The sequence below is a fragment of the Anopheles funestus genome, chromosome 3RL, assembly GCF_943734845.2.
Source record: "Anopheles funestus chromosome 3RL, idAnoFuneDA-416_04, whole genome shotgun sequence".
NCBI lineage: Eukaryota > Metazoa > Arthropoda > Insecta > Diptera > Culicidae > Anopheles > Anopheles funestus.
The window spans coordinates 46,021,277-46,039,973 of NC_064599.1; the positions used below are offsets into that span (position 1 = coordinate 46,021,277).

Genomic DNA, 18,697 nt, shown 5'->3' on the forward strand with positions numbered 1-18,697 from the left:
TCGTATCGATGGATAGATTAGAGGAAGGGATACGTACTGGACGACGGCACTTGCAACAAGTAATAGGACATTGAAAAAAAAGGAGGCAAAAAAGTCAAGCACATTACGCTCGTTTTGCTATGATGCAATTATTTGTTACGTTATATGTATGGCTGATTGCACGATGACGCATAATCTGTCGTTAACCGCAGTGGTTTTCTCCATTAGTGTGAATCGTACACATCCTCAAACGATTTTCATGGTTTGCTTTTATGAAAAAAGCAATTATAATAAATATTAAATATTGTTTTTGGGTAGCTAATAATTATTACATATCGAAACTGTATCACAATAAATGGGTATATTATAATGCATTACATGATAGAAAACAGTTTTAGTTTCAAATATACTTAATATATAAAAGATTTGTAACTTCGCTACAGTTGACGATGACACTACTCTTCATAAATCAATAACCTTTATCAGTCTCCGACTTAATACTATTTTACTCATTATAATACAATTAGCCCGGCGCAAGGGGCCGAGTATTCATCCCAAACCGGGCTTGTTGTTAAGATGTACCTAATTGGTGATGCTATTTGACCGGTTATGTTACTACATATATAAAACGAACTACAATTCAAATGTTCAACATTCATTCATTCATTCTTATTTTTTAACATGTGTAAACAGAAAACTGTCTCACCAAACAATAATTAAGCAGTTCGTTGTAAATCAACTGCTTCCTGATAGCTGTTTGCTAGCGGATGTAAACTATACCTGAGAAATATCATTCATGCTGTTGATCGTAGTTCAAAGCACTGGTGCATTCCACTGAATCCGGTTTAAGCGCTCCGACGAGCCGCAGCATGCATATGATATACACAGACGATCGCATATCGTATAAGCGTAAAAGCTTTACTTTCTCCAAAGCAATATATTTTTTTGGTTTGAAAAAAAAAACGAACAACAACGTCAATTGGCACAGCGCATCTAGTCGCTTACTAAGATTTAAAGAAGTATGAATCGAATTATGAATTTGCTTAATCGTGGGCGATTAACCCGTAAAAGTATTCGAATTTTTTTGTGTGGAAATAATTGTATTAATATTAATTATAAAATTATCGGCTTTCGGGCCAGGTACAAAACAGTAGATTTCTTAAATGGCCATTATGTGGAATACATTAACGGTGCCGTTGCTAGTGTTTAAGTGATTTCCCAATTGTTGTTGTCATTGACATTTATCGTTCTGACTTTATTTCTGAGGGCCAAAGCAACCGGTTACTGGCCACTTGAATTTTGTTTATTTTTGATGGAGGCGTTGTACGTTAATGTTGGGGATGGGTTTTTAACGAGTCTAGTAACTATTTTGATGTATACAAATACAAATGATGTAGAAAAACTCGTTCTCACAACCTTTAACAAGCGGAAAGTGTGATAAGACTTATAGGACAATAACCGGCTAAATAGTATGCTTGAAAACTTCCACCATACCGTGAATAGGTCAATGCTACTTTCTCATCCGTTTGTGCTAATTAGGAAGCTAGAGCTAGAGGTGCTTTTGGCAACAGAACTAAAGATTCTTCAGCTAAGCCTTAGCATATAAAAAAAAAACAAACGAAAGCTTTCGATTATTTTTCCTGCAGAAAGAAAATATAAACATTACCATAAACATGCCAAGAGAGGACTGATGTACGAAAGCAAAAATTTCTACTCACAAAATTAGGCCACACATAAACCGGTATCTCAACCGAAATCAATCCATCATGCCGCTAGGGACGCAGCTGGTGCATCACGTACTGTTCACTACAAGTTATTAAACATGTTGCTCATTGATTCGGCACAACATCGCATCACCAAGGGCGGCTTTCCGGCCTAGCGTAATAATGGTCCTATCTATTTATTATGAAATCTCTCCATATGTGCCATATGCTGATGAGCGGTCTTATTCAGTAGTTGCCCAGCGTAAATCTTCGCTAAAGAGCCTCTCATCGCCATCCAATCATTCGCCCGTTTGCATAATCGAGGTCAGCTGTGGCCATGTTCAGTTGCTCATTAGTGCAATTGTCTTACGTTTGGCAATGCTTCACATTTCATGAATATCGATTACCATACATAAAACTCACACTATCTTTATCTAATGCTTGGTCTGGAACAACAATAAAAATATCTAAACCACATGAACCATCCGTACGGCTCTGCGTTATATATTTGCATGCGAATGATACACATACATAGCTGCAGTAACAATAAAAATAACTGTCAATGTTTTGTGATAATTTTGGATTAATCTTTTCTGTTTTTTTTTTTCATTTACAGGTTTTGTGCGGGTCAGTCGAACCTTTGCCCACGATGTTCCGTTGTTTGATATTCCGGCCCCAAGATGGTTCGCTGGCCTCGCGATTGCCGCATCAATGAGCGTCAAAGTAGCTCAAGATCGCACCAAAACTTGATAAACGGTTGAAATTGGAAGCTCTTGATACGCAAATTACGAAGAGTGGGAATCGGTTTGATGATCGAGAAGCAATATACCTACAATGACCGACCACACACTGCAAGCGTACTATCACCTTTGTATATACATGTGTATTTTTTTTCTTCTTTTTCCGAACGATCTTTTTTTTTGTTATCTTGCCTGTTGTGAAGCAGACTGAAAGCTTACACGATCATGCTGTTCGTAAAAAAATAAACCCTACCCGCGTGGCGGCGAACTGCACAACCACCGTTCTGCTGACCACGCTTGCGTGTACCATGAGCAACATGTCTTCCTTTTCCTCCTTTCCACGAGCTTTCGCGGATTTGCGCTCCGCCAAGTTGCAGCAGCAAACGACACACAGCACTACCAACATGCGATGCATTTCTATTGCTCCGGCATTCATTGTTTACCTGCACTACTAACACTAACACACTACTCTACCACATCGCACGGCCGTTAACATTGCTTTCATCACCGAAGCGAGAAAAGCACGGAATTTAAGCTGGCTACAGTAAAGCACACAAAAAGGCGTACAGCAACAACGGCAGCAGTAAATACATTCGATTTTTTTGTGATTGTACGTTGCAGCAAAATACTGTTTATTACATGCACAACTATTGTACAGTTTAATAAAGTTCTCAAAAAAATGCTTTAATTGGAAGAAGCTTTTTTGTAGCAATTCCCTTTGTTTTCATTATGTGCATTAAATCATTCCTCAAGTTTTACCATCCCCGGTTTGCGTGAGTAAATAAACATTTCAATCGAATTCAAATGAGAAAAAAAAGCCAATGTTTACATCGTAAGTATTAAGGGGAAATTAAAATCACCCTGTAGCGCTAACTTTGGACAGCTCTGTGCATTTCGCAGACCTCCCCAATTCATGGGCGATCGGCGAGCATCAGCTGTTGCGGTGAGCCGCGAGCAGAAATTTCGTACGCAGGTCTGTTTAGTGTATAGTGTGGCTTTCGATCTGTTCGGTTCGGTTGTGCCTCTGCCCGGCAATCCGCTGATGGGCCGTGATTGTCTTCAGTGGCTGCAGATTCGCAACAACACTGGCGTGTAGTCTGTTGCGCTACTTTATTCCGCATAGGCATTATGGTGTCTGCCCAACTGAACCCGAATATATCCGCTCCAGAATAGGTACCGCACACTATTCCGTCTCGTTTTGCCGGTAAACGGTTTCGCCGCTTTCCAAAGAGTAGAAGAGTGGCCTTCTATGGGGCGATTTTTTACCGATGTGCGCTAGTTTTATCGGAAAATAAAAAAACGGGATTTTGAGTTAACAACGGTACATCACAGTTCAATTCACAACAGTTCACTGCACCATATTTCGAAGATAACGTCCATACCCGTTGCATCCCGGTGCAGTGAGTTAAGCTATTCACATGTAATTGCGTGCGTGTTTGTGTGTATGTGTATATCCCTGTGCGTGTGTGTGTGTGTACAGTAATGCTGTAATTGTGGTAATGATCTTTGGCATTTAAATCACAGTCAGAAGTTCCCAGTTCCCAGTCATGTGTACGATCGAAAGATTTCAACGCGTGTGAAAACTGTTTCAACTACTTTTCCCTCACGCGAGTGCGTTGTGCGTGCAGGAGCGCCCAAGAGCCACCGGTCAAAGTGTCGTGCTGATTGTGTTTCGCGAAAAAGCGACAACTTCCGTCTACCCTTATGCTTAAGCTATCGGGCAATTCCGCATCCGATCGCCGTACGGTGTTGAGCAGCGGGTTTCACCAGCGGGAACATGAACTTTGTGAAACCGTACAAAAGTATCTGCTTTATCTTTTTGGGATTACTATCAACACTAAAATGTCAGTCATTAGAAAGCGAAGACTTGCATCACCTGTCGGATCGTGAAAAAGGTAGGTTGCAGTGGGATAGGACGTTAAACTTGCGCGTTTTAATGGCTCGTTCGTCTATTTAAGCAAGAGGTGTTCCGAACTTTTAAGTCCTTTCACTCATTTGCTCTAAAACGCTTGCAGCAAGCTTCTTGTCTCCGTCGCCTTTCTCGCACATGGCTTGGCCCTGTTGGGCCCTAACACCGTGTGTTGTGCATTCGATTGCATGTCTAGGAATTCATCGATTTAGTCCACTGCTAGCCATCCATCCAGTGGTCGAAACCGTTTCCTTCCTTCTTTCTCCAGCCTTGCGATGAACTTGACTTTGGCTTGGCGTTGTGAAGCATTGCTTGCTGCCAATTCACAAACCCGTTCGTGGTTCGGGCTGCAGAAATAAGTGAAAGTTTTGAGAAACGCGACGTTCACTCATGGATCATGCGACCGACCCGACGGACAGACATTTCGCCTTTTGGGTGTCACGTATGGCAAAAAGAGAGTAATGCTACACAAAAACGGTTACCCTGAATCAAACCATTGTAAGAATTGGTGAAACAGATTGTTTTAAACAATGCTTTTCGGGGGTGCTTTGTTTATCGCTTTCTTTCTACATAAATGTAGAGATATTCAGATCTTCAAATGACACTTTTTTTAAAGATACTTTCCTAACAATTGCATATATTGAACAGCAAGACAAAGGGTTTATCTAGACCAGAGGTCGGCCGATTTGAGTCGGCCAGCAAAAAACCCTGTTTTCACATGGTTCAAGATTGGTTTCAAGTATTTCGCCCGCAGTTCCAGGTTCCAAATTCTGCCGACCCATGATCTAGACCATCTTATGATATAATACATAAGATGTCTCCACACTTTGCAATTATTTCTACACACTTATTTGCCTTTAGAACATATACAATAGCGATCTATTAACAAAACAAGTTGTTGCAAACTCAAGTATTCATACAACAGTTTAGATAGATTCTAAGGGCCAATTGTTACCGGTATTGATCTCTCAAATTAGTCATGAATCCACAGCTCAACACCACGCCCGGTGTGGGTTTAATCCCTTGGTGGGATTCAAATCATTTCTAAACAGCTTCAATGTTCGATCTAAACATCCCTAAACAGCTCCAATATTGACAATAGCTGTATAGAGCTAATGAAGCAGTAAAAGAAGACAAATAAATGTGTGTTTTCATTAATTCATGTCTTTCCTGATAGCTCAACACATTGGCAATTTTTATTATTTCACCAATAATTATTCCCAACGAAAACCAGGGACCATTCAATATTGGATTTGTATTTGGGTGTTTTAATCTTCAAATAATACTGATATTGTGTGCCAGCTCTTACAAAATACCGCCTTTTTAGAAAATACAATTCTTATGAACCAACTTATGAAAGTGGTCGACAAAGGTTACAACAATGCACGAAAATATACAAGAGGAATAGATGATAACGCGGATGAAAATGTATCTGCAATTTGTTGTGACTAAACTAAAAGCGAAACTAAACCGCTAAAGGTGGTTTCAAAGTAAGGCTTTCCAGTATCCGATACACCGAAGATTGTGGAGCAAAATTTATTTAGATTTGGACTCCAGCAGCAATGGCTGATACTCGGGGATGGTGATACAAATTAGTATATCGAACTAGTAGACGTAACTAACAGGTCGTTGAGCGAAGAATTAGAAGAAAGCTTGTATCAGTCAATATATTCGAAACTTTTAGTGGATTGATTTAATTGCATTGTTAATTACTCAAAGCTGCAGGATGTAGAAAAATATGCTAAACATTTAAATCAATATGTACACAGGTACTCTCCCTGGAATGTAGTGAACGCTTCCACATGCAAAGTGCTGCAAATTTATAGTTCAAACGCGTTTTTTTAAGTAACTTTTTGCAATTTGATGATCAGAATGTCTCGAAAATAAGTGGTCGGTTGACGTATCATTTTATTGTAATATTTTTAACACAGCTTATTAGTATTTCTCGAAAGCTGTAATGTACATGAAGTACTTTTATATTTAAAAATACGAATGATTACCTTTCTTTGGAACTTCTCAATGTATATCTCGCTTTACAATCCAAAGAGAAATATTTTCAAAGTTTTGAAATATATAAAGAGCTTTTTCGTAGAGAACGGCGGCTACTAAAAGTGGTTGATAAGGATAAACTTTTCTTAAACTTCTTTTATATAACACATCTAAATTGTAGTGTTTTGCGTATATTTTACTTAAAATATATTTACCCACAATTAAATTACAATTACATCACAAAATTTCATTTCATGTCTTTCGTACATTTTACTTCTGTCTTTGCAGTGGAAGCACTAGTAAAACAATGGGCACCGTTAGTATGGTTGGCACCGAACGAAAAGTACATGCCCGGAGATGTGTCAAAATTTCTCGAGCATGTACACGCAGAAGAAGCGAAAGTAGTTACCGTTTATCCGGGCAGCGAAATTACGGAGCTCGATGATCTCAAACATTACGACGATGGGATGACCAACGAACTGTCATACTACGATCCGGTTGATCAGCGGCAAGGCCGTTTTCGCAACAAACGAAACTTTAAGGATCCATCCGTATCGTTGGACTTGCTTTTCAATTTCCCAATTGGGAATGAGTCGAAAAATTGGTACCTAGTGACGAACAACGACATTGACGAGCTGGTCACTCATAAGGATTCCTTCCTACATGGACAGAATCCGCTACAAGAAAATGTGCCAATCTACGCGGTGATCAGCATGTGCAAACATTCGCTATCCGAAATCCCTTCACACAAGCCGGATTCTAGTTTACCATTTACACAGCCAGCAACGACGACCGTCTATCCTGCGACCCATCTGCTTCACAACAAAAACAATCAAGAAAACGGTATGGCAAAAGCGATTCCTTTGTAAATGGTTAATTTTTACGTTTTTAACTTGTTTTTTTTTTATACTATTTTAGAAGTGGCATACACAGCAAAAGATCGAACACAGTACAAGCGAAATCCGTATGCTCCAACGCCGAAAAACATTTTTGAGCTGCAGCCAAACCTGCGCCAAACGATGAATAAGGTGGAAAAAAGTATTCGCTTGATTCGGAGAAAACGGGATATCGTGGAGTCAACTACACTCCTTGGCAAAACGTCCGATAGTACAGATAAACCACCAAACCAAGATGCTGACGACATCACTGTTGGAAGGCAGGTTATTATCGATTCCGACGACGGAAACGGTAAGCACAATTTCAACTCAAACACGGACGATTCCGTGGAAAGTATACCGAGAAGCGAGGAAAATGAGGAATGGGAAACAATCACCGAACGGAGGCATGACACTGAACGATATCACGCGGAGCTGTCCCATGATTATCCACACTTTCACGTTACATATTGGATGTTCTATCCCTACAGTCAGGTAAGGACAACAGTCCCTCGATGTTGGTTGAATGCAATGAAGTAGGAGTGCGTGATCATCTTTTCGCAGGGTAAAATAATGTGCACGATCGATTTGGGCCCGTTCGGTCCATGGCCGATACCCTTAATCTTTGGCATGTGTCTGGGTACGAAGAAAGAGTTTGGCAGCCATGTCGGCGATTGGGAGCACATGAGCCTTTATTTTCGTGGAAGAAAGGAACCAGATGTAAGTTAATTGGATTTTATGTTGCGTTTTTTTGCACGTTACAGTGCGTTCTAATACCTAGCTAATATTATGATCACTCGTTGCAGGAAATGTACGTTTCAGCGCATGATGCAGGAGCGTTCTATTCCTATGAAAGGCTAACTGGAACGTTCGAATACCACAGTCAAGAAACGAGAAAAGGAATCCTGCAACAGCCAACCTTTCCCAAGACGGTCGTTACGTCCAGCAACCATCCTGTGCTCTTTGCAGCAGAAGGTTCCCATGGTTTGTGGACAGCGCCGGGCAAACACAAGTTTGTTCGCGTTCCGCGTCTCTACGACATTAATGGATTCGGTTTGCCATGGTCAACGTGGAGAAACGTTCAAGTCATCTACGAGAATGGCGTCCAAGGTAGAACGACACACGGATGGGAGAAATAGTGAATCCCGTCATCATACTCACACTTTTTGATTTCGACACAATTGCAGGGCGCAGTGCACAACTACAACCGAAATGGATGAAATTTAATGGAAGATGGGGTAATCCGAAGACGAAATGCCATCCACTGAAACGGATCGGTTTGCACATATGCGAACTAACCGATGGTCCCACGGGAATCCCCCGCAAAAAACATCACTTCAAATGCAAAGCATGACATCTGACGTCCCTACAGAAACATAACATTATTGATAATATCGGAAGGAGGAGGAAATGATCCATTGATAGCATACCAGTTCCTGGGAGTTTGTTGCAACCTATCCCACCCTTCTTGCTGTAGGATGCGAGAAGTTCTCGTAGAATAACTATTTATTTTCCCCTTATTTATTGTGGCTTGTAGCTGGCATCTGTTTATGTTATTTTTTTTTCGTTTTTAAAACTTGTTTTCGTTTTCCCTCACATTTCTTAATGATGTAATGATTAGCTGATAATCACAACTATCACACAGCTTAACCACGATTGTCCCGTACGCGATTCAATGCATTTTGCGCCCTGTTGTACATAATAAGTTGTTTCATTGGTATGTTATCATTTATGTGCTGCTCATGAATGTAAATAAATTTTTAAAATATGATCAATCGTGTAAATATCGTCACCGATCAGTCCGAAGCATGTGGGAAATGTTTGTTTGAAGTGCATTGGTTTTTGCAACGTTTAGAGCTGATCAACAGAGTGTTCAATGTGGTTTGTTATGGTTGATATAGTTGGATATAATTTAAATCACACTTACCTAATTACTGCCATTTCGAACCAAATTCATCGAACCCGTAAAGCTGATTTAAGTGAAGCCTACCTACCGTTCTAGTTGGTTAAAATCAATTTTCGTACTGCGGTATACCGTAAGCTTTCTACAAGCATTTGAACGGTGCCGAACCGAACATTGCACAATGCAAGAAAGTTTTGTTGATTGCTTTCGGTTTCAAGCAAGCTGTCAGACAAGATTCATAAAATATAGCCCTTTACTCACCTTGATTATGGTGCAGGGATGTCCAACTTCAGCTGCATTTTCCAAACAACCATTCATACAATACATACAAATACATAATAATAATACAATAATACAAATACATGCAAATACATTTTTTGAATGCTTCAAATGCATATGCCCCGAGTTTCATAAGTATTAAAACTATTCATTTTCGATTTAAGCATTTCGCATTGATTGTCTTTGGTGATGTCCTCTACCCCAATCAATTGAAAACACTGCAATGACACAAACCCCACACCAAAAACAAAACAAACTAACCAAAACGGCGTCGAGCCAAATATCTACTCCAAACATGACTGGAAATACAGGCAATCCAGTTGAGTTGTTGTTCCAGCAAATTCACAAAGGACAACACTGCACGAACAAACTATCTGTCCGTAAGATATACATCGACGAAGATCCAGCGAAGGTACGCAAACTTTGATCACCGGTTTCTATGGGATTTCAGCCCGCTAACACCCCTTTCTTTCTCTACCATTGTAGGAACAGTTAGTACCATGTCCTCGCTGTTCTGATCGTAATCAACAAAACATGATGCGGTACCTGTTCGTCAACTTAAGTGAAGCAATATACAAATGTGAAGCGTATGATTGTATGTATCCCTTCCGGAATTTTAAGTTTAAAAACTTTGAAGAAAGCACCGTATACCGATATGAACTGCAATCACAGCATGGTTTCGATTCAGATTACGTTGACAACTTGCCGACCAGTAGCAATAGTTTCGAAAACACGATCGAGCACATCGGTTCGGTAGATTTCAACATGGATTTCCTATCTGGCGAAGGTGTAAGCGAGTTTAAGCAGCCACCAGCATCAAAAGAATCCCTTTCGCGAGCAGTACATTGCAGTAATCCTTCAACAAACTTCGATACTGGATTTATTGATGAAATCCTGGAAGATTTATTTCCTTCCTCTTCGAATCCGATGTCCGACGTGAAGCAGGAACAGGAAACTAAGTGTGATTCCGTCAAAACAAACACCACAGATCACGTATATTCAACGTACAGTCCCGTTGCACCATGTAACGTTGGCCGTAAGCTGGAAAAATGTCTCAAAGTGTTTGAGAAGCCGAACAAAGTTAACGAAGATGATGTTTTCAAAAAACCAAAAGCACCAGAAAACGTTAACCTTGTCGTTGAGAATATCACGCCTACAAAACTAAGGATAAAGAGAACTGCACAAGCGAAAAGTAAAGCACACAGCAAGGAAGGCAGCAGGCACAAGCACCGAACAGCAAATCCATTTCCATTGGATATTGGTTCAAACGGTACGCTGCAATTGAAGCAAGCAAGAGCGTTGGTCAAAAATAAGAAATTAAAACCACTAGACTTGGTATGTAAACTTAATACAATGACGCAACAAATAACTAAAGATAGTGCGCCAGTATTGTGTCAGCCAATTGGGCGGAAAAGTCCTAGTTCTGCCAAAGTGCAAAAGATGCTTAATTTTATACAACGCAGTATGAAAACGAGCGATGGAACAGAAAATCGCCCGGCTAAGACTGTGCCGGAAGCTGAGGGGGACGTTAATAGTAAAAATAGCCAAAACGTGATAAAATCACACCCTCCAATATCTTTTTCTGTGCCTGTAAGTGCAGATACCTTCGAAACCGGCCTCTGTTCAGCAAAACTATCAGACGAAGCGAATACATCAATTACCATTGAAAAATATTCCTCGGAAATGCCAACAAGTTCTGCTTCTGCGGGAATGGAAATGTTGTTTCAGTTTATGGAATAGTCACATTTGTAAAATGTTTAAGTATGCCAATAAATTAGTTACAGGAAGTGTTCGATAGACGATTGTAAAATATGTTACGGTCCAGGCTTGCATTGTGTGAAATCGTTCAAAATGGCATATTTGAAGCAACGAACGAACTATCGGAGTATATTTAAAAAAAAAATCTATGTTTTGATACGCTGCCAATACATTTAAAACGATAAGTTCAAGGATTACCCTTCGATATTCGCTACTATTCATCTGTGGTCAGATGCAATCGTTCGGCAAAGTATTCTTCCCGTGCGACACCGATAATAGCGCACGCAATACAGTTACCAGAGTTTCCCGTCGTTTTGCTGTAATCGTGTTTTCCACGGCCTAAATCATCTTCAAACTCTGATATGGAAAGGGTCCTGCCGATGATGCTTCGGTCACCGACCAGCGTTATCTTTTTGTCCGCAATCTGTATCTTAGCCAGACCGGTGCCGTACGCTACGATGTTACCAAGATCACCGGCATGGCAATTTTTGTCCTCCGGGTCACCATGATCGTTTCCGTCCGGGTTGTAGTGTGGTCCAGTGGAGAGACATCCGCGTGAAAAGTCGCCAAACTCGTGAATGTGCAATCCATGCTTCCCTGGTCGTAAACCTTCTATTGCGCCAGTGATAGCCACGGACGTTCCCTGAAAGAACGGGTGAGGGGGGGGTAGGAACCGTTAACCTCTCGAGAAGCAACATTTCATGTACACAAATCGGACACGGAGTTTAGTAACACAAACAGCATAAGTATTGGAATTTTTCATACATTTATTGACAGTGATGTACCTGTGTAGACCTTTTCCCCATGTAATGGAATTAACAATAGTTTTACATCAACTTTCCACACAGATGGCTCATACATACATGTATGTTGGTTCTTCATTATACAAGAAAGTATGTCGTCTTGTCTGTTTCCTCTGTCCCTTCCAACTGTGCGGAACTTGTCGATTGAATGATAGAGCATGGCTTAAATTTTGCACAATCCAATTACACCACAGGCCAGACGAGCACCGGCATTGCCGGTGGATTTGCTCAACTCATGTCCTCCCAGGCCAAGATCGTCCGGATCAGCATGAACAACCAGCGAACGGCCCACCACGTTCATTGGTCCGCTCAGGGCAATCTGGCTCACGGTCAAGTCTACCTTTGCTTCACCGGTACCGTCCGCAACAATGTTTCCCATGTCACCAGCATGGCGCTCTTCAGCGGTCGGTGCTCCGTGTGTTTTGCCGTGCGGATTGAAGTGCGCGCCCGTAGACATGCAACCGTTAGTGTTGTCGCCGAATTCATGAATGTGGAATCCATGATCGCCAGGCTTCAGACCAGTAACCGAGCCGGTCACTTTGACCGGATCCGATTCCACCTGCATTAATGGGATGAATCAAATTAATGTGATTAAATGAATGGAGTCCCTACGGCATACAGTTTGGCAACACCCGATAAGATGCTATTGTTCGTATCATTCTTATTGTTATGCTAACGAACATGAACGTAATGGCGTCTTGAATAATCAGTGATAAAAAAATGCAATCCGTCATGACAAAGCGCTTTTTTTTCTTTTTTCGTGAGAAGGTAAGAAAACTAAAAACAACGTACGATTCGCCGGTGAAGATATTTCTTCCGCATGCATTTGTTAAGTTTCACAGTTTCCCAAAGTACCAAACCTACATTGTGCGCGTAAAACGAGATTACATAAAATTTGCTACTGATTTCCGGGAGTGATCGGTGCGCGGCAAATATGGCTTGGAAAGCTAGCACAATCTATCCGCGACACCGCGAAATGCTCTGCTCTAACGATAATGGTACTTACGCTCTGTTCGAAGAAAATCGTTCCCTTCACATCTCCGTTAAGAACGCACACGGCTTTCAGCGGCATTTTGCGATTATGGCAGTATTTGATCGATCACAAATTTTAGCATGCACGAAATCAGGAGCAAACGCACAACGCAAGAAGTGCACGCAAACACACGATTCGACAAAATGTGGCTGTATATGGCAACTGTCAGCGTACGCGCACATATTATGACCAAAAAATACTCCCTTAGTTTACAGTGCTTTACAAGCAGTGCAACAAATCTCGCACGTGCTTCCTGATTTTTGCAAACCTAAATCCTACTTTTGCCGTTATTGGATGAAACGCATTACGACGTTTGTTTTCTTCAATCGCTATAAATCCCGTTTGCTAGGGCGCACATTTTGTCTTTCGGAGTACAAATAGCGCGAAATAATTTGTAAAGCACTGTACTATGGTTGCCCAGAGTTTTGTTTTCATGTGCACGTTTCATGACCATCTTTGATTTTTAAATTATTTATCTTCTACTTAAAAATAATCAACAATTTAATATTAAAAAATAAGAGATGATAATGTTTAAACTTTCTATTACCTTTTCATCATTAGCCGATACACAAAATAGTATAATTTCGGATAGGTAACACAAGATATGGTTCCAGTGCTAGATATTATTTGAACCATCATCATTTTGTATGTAAAGTTGCAACATTAACGATTAAGATCTGCATGTTGTTCACCTTTTCGCTATTCCATATTTCGTATTATGGTTTTCGAAGAGTGTAAAGAAAACAGGGATCTCTACTAATCATAGAATTCGATTTTATTGTCAACGATTAAACATGGCTTCGTATGTTTCAGTAAAGTAATTTCATTCTTCAAAACTGTTGGAGGCAACTGGCAGTCTGTCGATGTATTTCGTCATAAGACAATGATGTTTCATTTGCACGTTTCTAAGGGTTTGTTTCTTTTTCGCATCAATTTGATATGTTTGATATTTTTACAAGGCACCTTACAATAGTTGTCATTCCTGAGATGTGGCGGTGGTTGCGAGATTGTAATACCCGCGATGGATTATACTATCGATTCTTCCGGCTCCCTGTAATTCACAGAATGGTGCATCAGAGTTTAATTACAATTTCACTATTTCATTCTGTTCAGTCTTATATCGAACCCTGTTACCATTATGCAGATCTAATAACACATGGACAATTGCAACGCAACATATAACGAAAAGTGCCCTTATAAGTATATGTCTGAAATTCCATAATTAATTGACGGAAAAAGGATAACACAGTATACCGATTATGGTTCGTTGTCATGATTTAACATTTTATACTGTATATCCGAATGATCATTTAAATAGGAACATTTCACACTTGAATATGTAATGTTTCCACCAAACTTTGTTTCAAGGGACCGTAATTAGGAGCAAAATCATACTCGTTTATTGATGACATGAAATGGTGTACGCGAACGTGCTGTATTAATCGTAATAATGTAATCAAATAATCCAGACAAACCAAATCCAAACCCCAAACCCATACGTGTCCAACACTACGGTAAACATGTAAACCAAATACAACATAATCGCCATTGAACATAAAACAAACGCTCACAAAACCCCCACAAATAACACCAACCAATGATTAACAAATGAAAGGAAATATGTGGTATGTGGGTAAAAAATGAAAAGTAAAATACGAATGTGAACCGATAAACTTTATTATACACGCTACACAACGCTTGATAAAGGAAGCAAATGACAATGTTGCTACTGCTAGATGTTGGCATATGAATATATAAAATATTAAACAAAATCTATTATGATAAACTATTCATAGTGATGGATTCTGAAATCTGATATAAATTATAATACACACCATTCAGATATTATGTTTAACAAATCATTATTTTATCAACTATATACTGCATTTTTTCACTGTAACGTAAGTTTGAAATACTATGTAAATGAAATTTCGAAGTATTGAGTACGCGCAGTATTGTATAGATAAACACAGTAAAGAACAAATTATACTAAGTCGTTGGTTTTTAGATAACCAGTAACTAAAATTTTGCATTTACGTGTTACAACTCCAAACTGAAATCTAAACTAAATAATTTGTTGTGTCTTCACTCACACTTCCATCAAAGCTTCTTTCGAATTCAGCTGTTCAAAACAAACAGCAAATTTCCAAATCAACGAAGAACAACGCGTGTTCATTTGATCAATATCAATGAACAGTTTCCATCTTATTTCGATCATTTCAAGCTAGAGCAAAAATAATTTAAATATTAAATCCTATTAACCTAAAGTAGTATTACTCAGATCAGATTTTTCTTGAAATCGAATAGAAATCCAAAGATTTCGAAACCTACGCAAATGCCTCCTACTAGGCTTAACGACCTCTAAGGTCACGCCGGCCATTTCTGGCTTACTAAACATGTTTTACCACACAGTCCGATAGTCAGCCATTGCTGAGGGGACACGGTACGGATGGGATTTGATACCCGATCCTGTCGTGTGGAACAGGCGCCGTTTATCACATACACCACCGAACCGTCCCCCGTTAATACGCAAATGCATATTAACGAATAAATAGACTTTAAATGACTGCATTTTTTTAATATGTCCTTATTGCGATGTAACTCTAATTTGTATTGAAATAGGTCAAGTTCATGTTATAGGCACATAATACGCAGTTCAGTATTCCAAAATATGAATACGTTTAACTGTTTGTTCCACGCGGAACGATAGCATTATTATTCGCATAAATATAGCATCAAGCATTTCGGATCGCCAGGAATTTACTGTATGTTCTTAAACAGCATGAAAGGAAAGAAGCAATGAAGTGGATAATTTGTTCAAAAAACGAAATGTCAAATTTTAAACAAGCGTACGCAACCAAATCAAAACTAGACAACACAAGTGTAGTACAAATATTAAACACAACTTACAGTTCTTCAAAAAATGCTACTCGTGCTTTTGTTGAACCGGACTTAACCTTTTTCAGGGTGGAATATTTTGTCTCACCTAGCCGCAACTGCTCGGCATTGATATCATCCAGTGGACATTGATTCTCACCAATTTTTAGTTGTTCTATTTCGGAACGCAGTTCCTTCAGCTGGTTCTGTACCTGTTTCGATTTGGCCAAGTATTCAACCCTACGATCAGAATGCAAAATTAGCCATTAATGTTAAACAACACTCATCCCGTATATCCCGGTCAGCTCTTACCGTTCTTTTTCGATTTCTAACGAAAGTTGTTCCATGTCACCATCAGCCAAGAGATCATAAGAATGCATTTCATGCATAGGAGATTCCGGGGATGAAGAAGGAGTTATGAGTATCGATTCGGTGGATGTTCGGCTCAGAAAGTTTAACAACTTTTCCTTTGCTTCCTTCTCTGCCACCCGTGCGTGTATAAGCTCATTTTTGAGCTTATCGGCCTCTAGTGCTCTCTTGCGAGATTCCTCCATCATACGAGCAGTGAGCAATTCCGCCTCTTGTGTCTTTCGTTCCAGGTACATCTTTTCCTCTTCCGTTTTGCGTGCCGTCATACGCATACGATTGATTTCCTGTTCTACCTCCTGTGCCTTGTGCGACAGTAACATTGCCTCCTCTTCGGCAAGCCGATTTTTTTCCGCCAACAATTCCGCTGCTTCTTCACTTCGATGCTTCGATGTTTTGGAGGGAATGGAAAAGATGAAAGAATATGAGGAAACATTGCGCATTCGTTGAAATGCGTGAGGGTAATGTTTGAACAATTTGACAAATACATACCAATGCCTCATTGGCCGCCCGCATTTCCTCCTGCAGCTGCATTAGTCTCTGTTCCATTGCAGCCTTTTCTCGCTCCGCCGCCTCACGCAGTTGCTTTTCGCGTGTTAGCTTATTCCGCTCGACTTGCCGCCGTTGCTTTTCCTCCTTTGCTTGGGCTTTCATTTGTTGAATTTCCATCGTGTCGGGCTTACGGCGTTTCATATAAAGATCATGGTTTCCCACGCACAGATCCAGTATCAGTTTGTTGATACGAAGTTTTTGCGAGTAGAATATCACAGGTTTGGGATTTTTGCTGTCGTTCGTTTTGACCACAAACTTTCGATCGTCGAAACTGATGTGTAAAATCTCATTCCATTGGAAGGTCGTCACTGGTAGGAGCTTGTTTTCCTTGTTGTATATGTTCAATCCTAACGCCGTCACACCTAGCCAAACTTCTGTGTTTTTCTTATTCTGTAAACCAAATAAAAAGAAAACAGCCAAAATGCATCTGATAATGGTTGATTTACGCAACACACTGTTAAACATTCCCTACCGTAATAGGAAAATAGTTTACACCAAACATATCAAGATCCTGAGCTATTTTAAGATATTCCATTTCTGCCTCGTCCCTGGACATGCCTCGATGATCTGCGTACCAAGTTTTGATGCGTTCTTCCCACATCTGAGGCGTCATTTGGTACTGATCAATCACACGCTGCGGTAGCAGATTTTCGCTGATCAGCATTCCCGGTTTGCACACGGCTTCGTCATAATCGCCGTACTGGAAAGATAGTATGACGCTTCAATCAATGTCTACCGAACAAGGTGCATCATCGAACTTACCTTAGCCTGCACGGCGTATGAAGCAAGCAATACGGATGCTTCTGGAGGGCAGTACACGTCCATCGACAGAATGGCTTGTTTAATTTGCAGGAAAAACAAATGCTGCGTCACTTCCTGCACCAGTTCTTCGGCCACGTTTTCAGGAAAAAACTTAGCCAAGAATATAAACATACAGCTTCCGTTTGTCATGTGTACGCTCTGATCCTGTACTTTTTTATCCATCTTCAGCCACGACAGATTCCCTTTGGAATCTTCGAACTGTAATCCAAAGTACCATGTTTCACGCAGACCGATAGTTCGGCATATCAGTTCGAACAAGTATCTACCTGTTGCTCGATGCTGCCAAAAACAAAACAAAAAATTACACATACATTAGATACCATTCTCGGTGTCTGGCTTTTGGTAACAGAGCTTACCTCAAGGTGAAATTCGAGTTCCGAATCAAAGGTGCATACTTTCACTGGAAACTGTTTGTTCGTTTTCTTACGTCGAAACGGAACCATCATATCGTACCAGTGGCCAGAACTAGTTCGGTGGGTTGAGCTTACTTCCGATTCCAATCGGAAACGCCCCGTCGTGCGTCGTTCAATTATAGAACTGGAGTTGGGAACGGGACAAGAAACAACACCCTTGGCAATGGTACGATCGGGCACGAAACAGAATTTCGATGATCCAATCGTATTGTTTCCGCAAGATTCCTACAGCGTTACAGTGTTTTTAGAAGCAAATTGCTATCAGCAATTAATTGCAACATTCGATAACTTGGCTGATGGTTTCTTTCTATGGCGATGTTCGTAATCTCTTATGCACGGATTATATCACTTTGTTCACGTTATAGTGCACTACATTGATACGCACCGATGAAAATAGTTATTCGAAGATGGACCAGAGTTCTATCTAGCCCCGTTTTATGACCGTTTTTAGTTGTAATTGCTAGAAAAGCAAGCTGGAAGCTGCGTAACAAACAGAGGAACCAAGCGACAACAGTGGGGAAAAAAAGTAAATCGATCATTTTCTGTTTTGACAGTACCGTTTCGCCGTGGGCTTTTCGCTTTCATGGGATTCTCGCCAAACAACTGAATCCCGCTTGAGCTCTGCGTGTGTTTATGACCCCAGGTTGAGATAAACATGGGCTTGCAGTTGATGGTTTTCTTAAGCTCCTTGTACAC

The 18,697-nt window shown here is 40.3% G+C and overlaps 4 protein-coding genes across 8 annotated transcripts; 2 read left to right on the forward strand and 2 right to left on the reverse strand.

Moving 5' to 3' along the window:
* The first annotated feature begins 3,696 nt into the window (after positions 1-3,696).
* Positions 3,697-8,952, forward strand: LOC125769145 (uncharacterized). The gene is made up of 6 exons (XM_049437668.1): positions 3,697-4,317; positions 6,609-7,163; positions 7,239-7,690; positions 7,760-7,915; positions 8,002-8,305; positions 8,383-8,952. The coding sequence occupies exons 1-6, from the start codon at positions 4,200-4,202 to the stop codon at positions 8,547-8,549; spliced, it is 1,752 nt and encodes a 583-aa protein (XP_049293625.1). The 5' UTR covers positions 3,697-4,199; the 3' UTR covers positions 8,550-8,952.
* A 666-nt stretch (positions 8,953-9,618) lies between these two features.
* On the forward strand, positions 9,619-11,187 carry LOC125769148 (uncharacterized). Of its 2 annotated transcripts, XM_049437676.1 has the most exons (3): positions 9,619-9,789; positions 9,864-9,972; positions 10,066-11,187. In XM_049437676.1, the coding sequence occupies exons 1-3, from the start codon at positions 9,673-9,675 to the stop codon at positions 11,115-11,117; spliced, it is 1,278 nt and encodes a 425-aa protein (XP_049293633.1). In that variant the 5' UTR covers positions 9,619-9,672; the 3' UTR covers positions 11,118-11,187. The 2 variants fall into 2 exon arrangements, with proteins under 2 accessions (XP_049293633.1, XP_049293632.1); XM_049437675.1 differs by having other exon boundaries at positions 9,864-11,187.
* Positions 11,188-11,273: 86 nt separating this feature from the next.
* Positions 11,274-13,150, reverse strand: LOC125769153 (superoxide dismutase [Cu-Zn]). 2 transcript variants are annotated; one of them, XM_049437682.1, is made up of 2 exons: positions 12,945-13,150; positions 11,274-11,778 (listed from the first exon to the last, which is right to left on the reverse strand). In XM_049437682.1, exons 1-2 carry the CDS (start codon positions 13,008-13,010, stop codon positions 11,350-11,352), a joined length of 495 nt encoding a protein of 164 aa, XP_049293639.1. In that variant the 5' UTR covers positions 13,011-13,150; the 3' UTR covers positions 11,274-11,349. The 2 variants fall into 2 exon arrangements, with proteins under 2 accessions (XP_049293639.1, XP_049293640.1); XM_049437683.1 differs by lacking the exon at positions 11,274-11,778 and adding an exon at positions 11,883-12,497 and having other exon boundaries at positions 12,945-13,135.
* Positions 13,151-13,723: 573 nt separating this feature from the next.
* LOC125769144 (moesin/ezrin/radixin homolog 2) lies at positions 13,724-18,552 on the reverse strand. 3 transcript variants are annotated; one of them, XM_049437667.1, is made up of 7 exons: positions 17,945-18,552; positions 17,529-17,867; positions 17,239-17,466; positions 16,707-17,156; positions 16,161-16,600; positions 15,958-16,088; positions 13,724-14,022 (listed from the first exon to the last, which is right to left on the reverse strand). In XM_049437667.1, exons 1-7 carry the CDS (start codon positions 18,032-18,034, stop codon positions 14,003-14,005), a joined length of 1,698 nt encoding a protein of 565 aa, XP_049293624.1. In that variant the 5' UTR covers positions 18,035-18,552; the 3' UTR covers positions 13,724-14,002. The 3 variants fall into 3 exon arrangements, with proteins under 3 accessions (XP_049293624.1, XP_049293622.1, XP_049293623.1); XM_049437665.1 differs by having other exon boundaries at positions 15,882-16,088; XM_049437666.1 differs by lacking the exon at positions 13,724-14,022 and having other exon boundaries at positions 15,878-16,088.
* Between the last annotated feature and the right edge of the window lie 145 nt (positions 18,553-18,697).